The sequence below is a fragment of the Erigeron canadensis genome, chromosome 8, assembly GCF_010389155.1.
Source record: "Erigeron canadensis isolate Cc75 chromosome 8, C_canadensis_v1, whole genome shotgun sequence".
Taxonomy (NCBI): domain Eukaryota; kingdom Viridiplantae; phylum Streptophyta; class Magnoliopsida; order Asterales; family Asteraceae; genus Erigeron; species Erigeron canadensis.
In genome coordinates, this window is record NC_057768.1 from 39,379,451 (window position 1) to 39,385,317 (window position 5,867).

A 5,867-nucleotide genomic window follows, 5' to 3' on the forward strand; every position below is an offset into this window, starting at 1 on the left:
ATGGCGACTAATGTTGATGGTTTAGTTAATGATCCGCTGCATCTTGCTAATTCCGATCATCCAGGAATGGTTCTCACCAACACTCCTTTTAATGGAACCAATTTTCTTGGATGGAGTCGTACAGTGAAAATGGCTCTTGGAGCCAAATTGAAGATAGGGTTCATTGATGGAACCCTAACCAAACCAGTTGCTACTCATGCAGATTATGGAAGATGGACTCGATGTGATTACATGGTTACATGTTGGTTGTTGAACTCTATGACTGCAGAATTGTCTGAAGCTTTTTTGTATGCTCAATCTGCTAAGGAATTGTGGGCAGAAATTGAAGAAAGATATGGTCAAAGTAATGGACCTCTTATCTTTCACACTGAAAGGGAATTGAGTAGAGTTACTCAAGGTAATATGTCTATTGTTGCTTATTATAATAAAATGAAGAAGTTTTGGGATGAATTGCATAGCTTGAATGGAATACCAGTTTGTACTTGTGGCAAAATGGGAGAATGTACTTGTAAGATCATGGTTAAGTATGCTGAAATTGAAAGCAGGTCTAGGTTGATGCAATTCCTTATGAAGCTTAATGATGACTATGAGTCTGTTAGGAATCAAATCTTGTCCATGGATCCTCTTCCAACCATAAATAAGGCATATTATATAGTTCAACAAGTAGAGAAACAAAAACAAGTCACTCACCACACTCCTGATCACACTGCATTTTTTGCCAATAATGCAAATAAAGGAAATCAGAATTTCAAGAAGTTTGTGTCTAGTGATAATAAGGGAGAGAAACCTTTTTGTACTCACTGCAAACAAACTGGTCATTTGTATGAACAATGCTTTGAGAGATTGGGATATCCAGACTGGTACAAAGGAAATAAGGTCAAAAAGGGGGGAAGAATGGCTGCACAGATTAGTACCAATTTTGGTGACATAAGTCAGAGGGATTCACCTTTTGACATGGAGTATGAAAATGAGATTCATTGTGATCAGAAATCAGCAATTGATCGAAAATTAGTGGCTACTGTGTGTACAGAGATGATGAAGATGTTGAAAGGAAATCAAGTGATTGAGGGACATAATACTGATTGTGGTAAAATTGGTCAACCACATGCAGGTATGTCATTTCATGCCAGATTACAAGCATTGGTTTCCATTGTTGACATAGAATTTAAGAAGGATTGGGTCAATGACACTGGGGCCACTGATCATATGTCACCTCATCTAGAACTATTTCATGACATTATAGACCTTAAATATCCCATAAAAGTCAAATTGCCTGATGGTTCTCATAAACTTGTTACTAAAATTGGCAAGGTTAAAATTAATTCCTTTTTAACCTTGACTAATGTGCTATATGTTCCTGATTTCTAAATTAATTTGTTGTCTATTGGTAGACTCTTAAACTCAAAACCCCTAATTGCCATTTTTGGTGGGTCCTGGTTTGCTTTTCAGGACCTTACAACTAACAAGGTTGTAGCTGTTGGCAAAGGCACCAAAAATCTCTATGTCTGCAAAGGGCAATCTTCTTCTGCTCTTGCTTCTTTTTCTGTTGTTGTAGCTTCTTTTGTAAATAAAGTCTTGAATAATACTTGTAAGCAAATTGATGCTTCTTTGTTTCATCATAGACTAGGTCATACCTCTGTATCCAAATTGATTCATATTGATGAATACAAAAATGTTAATATCTCAAATCTTATATGTGAAACTTGTGTTTTATCCAAACAACACAAATTGCCTTTCCCAGTTAGTCATTCTAGAACTAACAATCCTTTTGAGCTTATTCATGTTGACTTATGGGGTCCATACAAGGTTTCTGCTCTAAATGGAGCTTATTAGTTCTTAACCATAGTTGATGATTTCACTAGAAGTACTTGGACCTATCTCTTGCACACAAAAGACCAAGTTTCCCCTGTTTTTCAGAATTTCATTTCTTATGTTCAAAATCATTTTCACACTAAACCTAAATATCTAAGGTCTGATAATGGTTCTGAAATAGTTAATAATGAGTGCATGATATATTTGAGGTCTCAAGGGATTTTACATCAAAAATCCATGGTTTACACACCTCAACAGAATGCTGTAGTTGAAAGAAAGCATAGACATCTGTTAGACACTGCTAGAGCTTTAAGGCTGACTGCAGGATTGCCTAAACAGTTTTGGGGACATTGTGTTTTAGCTGCAACTTATCTCATTAACAAGATGCCCATGAAAATCTTGAGCTGGAAGACACCTTATGAGTTTCTTCATAAATGTCCACCAAATTATGATAATTTGAGGGTGTTTGGTTGTTTGTGCTATGCTGTTGTGACTAAACCTCAGAAAGACAAGTTTGAACCAAGAGGAATTAAGTGTGTGTTTTTAGGCTATCCACCTGGTCAGAAAGGGTATATTTTATATAATCTTTCTACAAAAGAAATTTTCCACAGTAGGGATGTGCTTTTTAAGGAAACAGAATTTCCTTTCAAAGAAAATTCTTCACAGATCACTGCTCATCCAAAATCTATTTTCCCTACTGATCTTGTCACTTTGGAAGATGAAGAAAATAGATTGCATACTAATGCAATTTCAAGTGATATGTCTACATCTTGTGAGGATTCTGGTGAAGTTTTACCTAATATAGGTCAATCTGTTCCCACTAGCAATACACAAAATCCTGTACCATCTTCTTCAAATACCCAGAATTGTTTGAGAAAATAAAAAAGAAATGTGGTTCCACCAAAATGGTTACAAGATTTTGTTGTACCTAAAGGCAAAAATTTTATTACTTCTATGGCAATTCATGAATCTTCTAAGGTCTCCCCTGTTTATCCAATATTCAAGAATGAGGAGTTTGAGCACTATCCTCCAGATTATGTGGCTTCATTAGCAAACGTTTTAAGCAACTTTGAGCCCTCAACTTATGCTCAGGCTGTTCAAGATAAAGGTTGGGTGGAAGCCATGGAAAAGGAACTTTTGGCTTTAGAAGAAAACAATACTTGGAGTTTGACCACTTTGCCTCCTAATCATAAGGCAATCTCTTCAAAATGGGTTTATAAAACAAAATATTTGTCAGATGGTACAGTTGAAAGGCTTAAGGCAAGGTTGGTTATCAAGGGTTTTAATCAACAAGAAGAGACTGATTACAAGCATACTTTTTCTCCAGTTGCAAAGGCAGCAACTGTAAGAGTATTGATTGCAATTGCTACTGCAAAAGAATGGCCTTTACATCAGCTTGATGTAAATAATGATTTCCTTCATGGATTTGTTGATGAGGAAATATACATGTTTCCACCTGAAGGTTATCACAAAGCATTGCCAAACCAAGTCTGCAAATTAAATAAATCCTTATATGGCTTGAAACAGGCTTCTAGACAATGGAATATTGAACTGACAAAATTTCTTACTTCATTAGGCTTTGAACAGTCTAAGCATGATTATTCTATGTTTGTCAAAGCCAAGGGGGACTTATTTACTGCTATCTTGGTATATGTTGATGACATAATTGTCACAGGGAATGATGATAGTGAAATTAAAGAGATTAAATTGGCTTTGGATAGAAAATTCACTATCAAAGATCTGGGTTTAGCATGGTATTTTCTTGGCATAGAATTATGCAGAAATGAATTGGGGACTTATTTGAATCAAAGAAAGTACACCTTAGATCTTCTTAAGGATGTTGGTTTAACTGCTGCTAAACCAGTTGGCTTTCCTTTGCCCACATATGGTAAATTGTCTCTTGATAAAGGCCAATTGTTGTCAGAACCAGAATCTTACAGGAGGTTGATTGGCAGACTGTTATATCTTTCAATGACAAGACCAGATATATCATATGTTGTACAACACTTGAGTCAATTTGTATCTTCACCAAGAGAACTTCACATGCAGGCTGCTGTTCATTTGTTAAGATATTTGAAAGGGACCATTTCAAAGGGATTGTTCTATCCTGTACAACAACAATTGAAGGTCACAGGTTTTAGTGATCCAGATTAGGCTTCTTGCTTGATGACAAGGAGATCACTCACTGGCTATTGTATTTTCTTAGGACATGCATTAGTTTCTTGGAAAACTAAGAAACAAGCAACTGTTTCAAGATCTTCCACAGAAGCGGAGTATAGAAGTATGGCAGCTACTACCTATGAATTGGTGTGGCTTACTTATTTGTTGAAGGATTTACAAATTCTTGTTAAGGTTCTTCTGACTCTGTTTTGTGATAATAAAGCAGCTCAACAAATAGCTGCTAATCCATGCTATCATGACAGAACTAAACATTTGGATATTGATTGCCACTTTACAAGAGACAAGGTTCAAGAAGGTTTTCTGCAAACAGCATATATCCCTACACATTTCCAGTTGGCAGACATCATGACTAAAGCTCTGGGTTCTTCATAGCATTCATTTTTGAGCAACAAGTTGGGTCTACAAGAAGTTCCAACTTGAGGGGGGTATATAGAAGTTAAGGTCGTATTTAGAAAGATTATAAACTAGAGGGGTTAGAAGTGTAAATATTAAGAGGTTGTTAGAAAATTAGTTAGTATTCAAATATATATTTAAGCGGTTAAATTGATAGATATAAATAGATACAGATATTAGTTTTCTGATATATAATCTTGCATTCTGTAATCATTCTTTAATTAATATACAACAAATTTACAATTTCATTTTCCTTCTTCATAATTCTATAGTTTCCCTCAGACTAATGATATGTGTACATGATGATAGTATGATGAATGGAATTTTTGTTATAAAATGGATTTGTTAATTGAATACATAGATTTATTAATTGAAAATGATTATGGTTAAAAGTTAGTATACTTATAACGTTTTATAAGAGGAAAAACAATAATAACCGTTTGAGATGCAATGGTAAAAATAATGAATATTTTAAAAACTTTTGATCTTTAGAAAATATAAAACTAACAATAAAAGCATGCTGGGTCCTAGCCGCCGTTTCCCTCCATGTCGGGCCAACAATTTGGCACAAAAGTTCTTTAACGCTGGTTAAAATTATTGTTAGAAAGCATTTATTTTACTGAATGTTAACCATATAGTCAATTCCATAGGCCTTAGGATTATGGTTGACTAAATCCTTATTTTATATCTTATCTTATGTGATATCATCAATCTATTATAATATAATGCGTATGGTCATTAGAGCTTAAACTATATATATGATGGTCAGTGATGATTGCTTATGCAAGAAGGTTAGATCAAGTGGTTAACACCCTTGCCTCTGAAGACAAAGGTCATGTATTCTATCCTCATCCCTTGCAAGGATGGAGGTCCTTTTCTATCTTTATATAGAAATTAAAAGCAGCCTCTCTACACCGTCGTGATAGGGTAAGGTTGTCTACATCTTAACCTCCTCCATACACCGTCGAGGTATTGGGACCCCAAACCCGTAGAAGACGGCATTGGGCGTTACTTATTTACTTACTAGTGATGACTACTTAAGTTTTAAATTATCTTATGAGTTAATAAATTATATCAAATCTAATATAATAATGCTAATATAATGTATGGTGGCTGATCAAAAGTTTCACTTTTTTATGTTGAACAACGTTGATCTGAATTATCTTAGAAATGAAGCAAGTGCATTGATGAATTTATTACAGATCGCCTAAGTGTGAAAAGTTGTGAACTCCTAACTGTCGGTGGAAATACAAACCATGCGCTATGGATTTGTCAACACTTGATAAGTCATGGTTGAAGCATAATTTTCATTTACTCCTGTAAAAAATGGTCAAAAGAGTCTACCTTTGGCCGTTCTTGTTTTCCATTTAAGGCGATACCTCAACTATGCATCTTCTTACTATAATAGTCATTGTTTATGTCCAAGGGACTAATGACAAGTCGTAAGTTCCAGTTTTTTGTGAATGGCAGACCAAGATGGG

At 35.0% G+C, this 5,867-nt stretch overlaps 1 protein-coding gene across 1 annotated transcript; it reads left to right on the forward strand.

The window, feature by feature from the left end:
* On the forward strand, window positions 1-1,833 carry LOC122610813. The gene is made up of 2 exons (XM_043783767.1): window positions 1-1,311; window positions 1,450-1,833. Exons 1-2 carry the CDS (start codon window positions 1-3, stop codon window positions 1,831-1,833), a joined length of 1,695 nt encoding a protein of 564 aa, XP_043639702.1.
* The last annotated feature ends 4,034 nt before the right edge of the window (window positions 1,834-5,867 follow it).

Bases quoted from the DNA above. Each gene is read 5' to 3' on its own strand.
- LOC122610813 (XM_043783767.1), top strand. From the start codon at position 1: ATGGCGACTAATGTTGATGGTTTAGTTAATGATCCGCTGCATCTTGCT. The intron at 1,312-1,449 runs GTTAAAATTAAT...TTTGCTTTTCAG, and splicing joins TTGTTACTAAAATTGGCAAG to GACCTTACAACTAACAAGGT.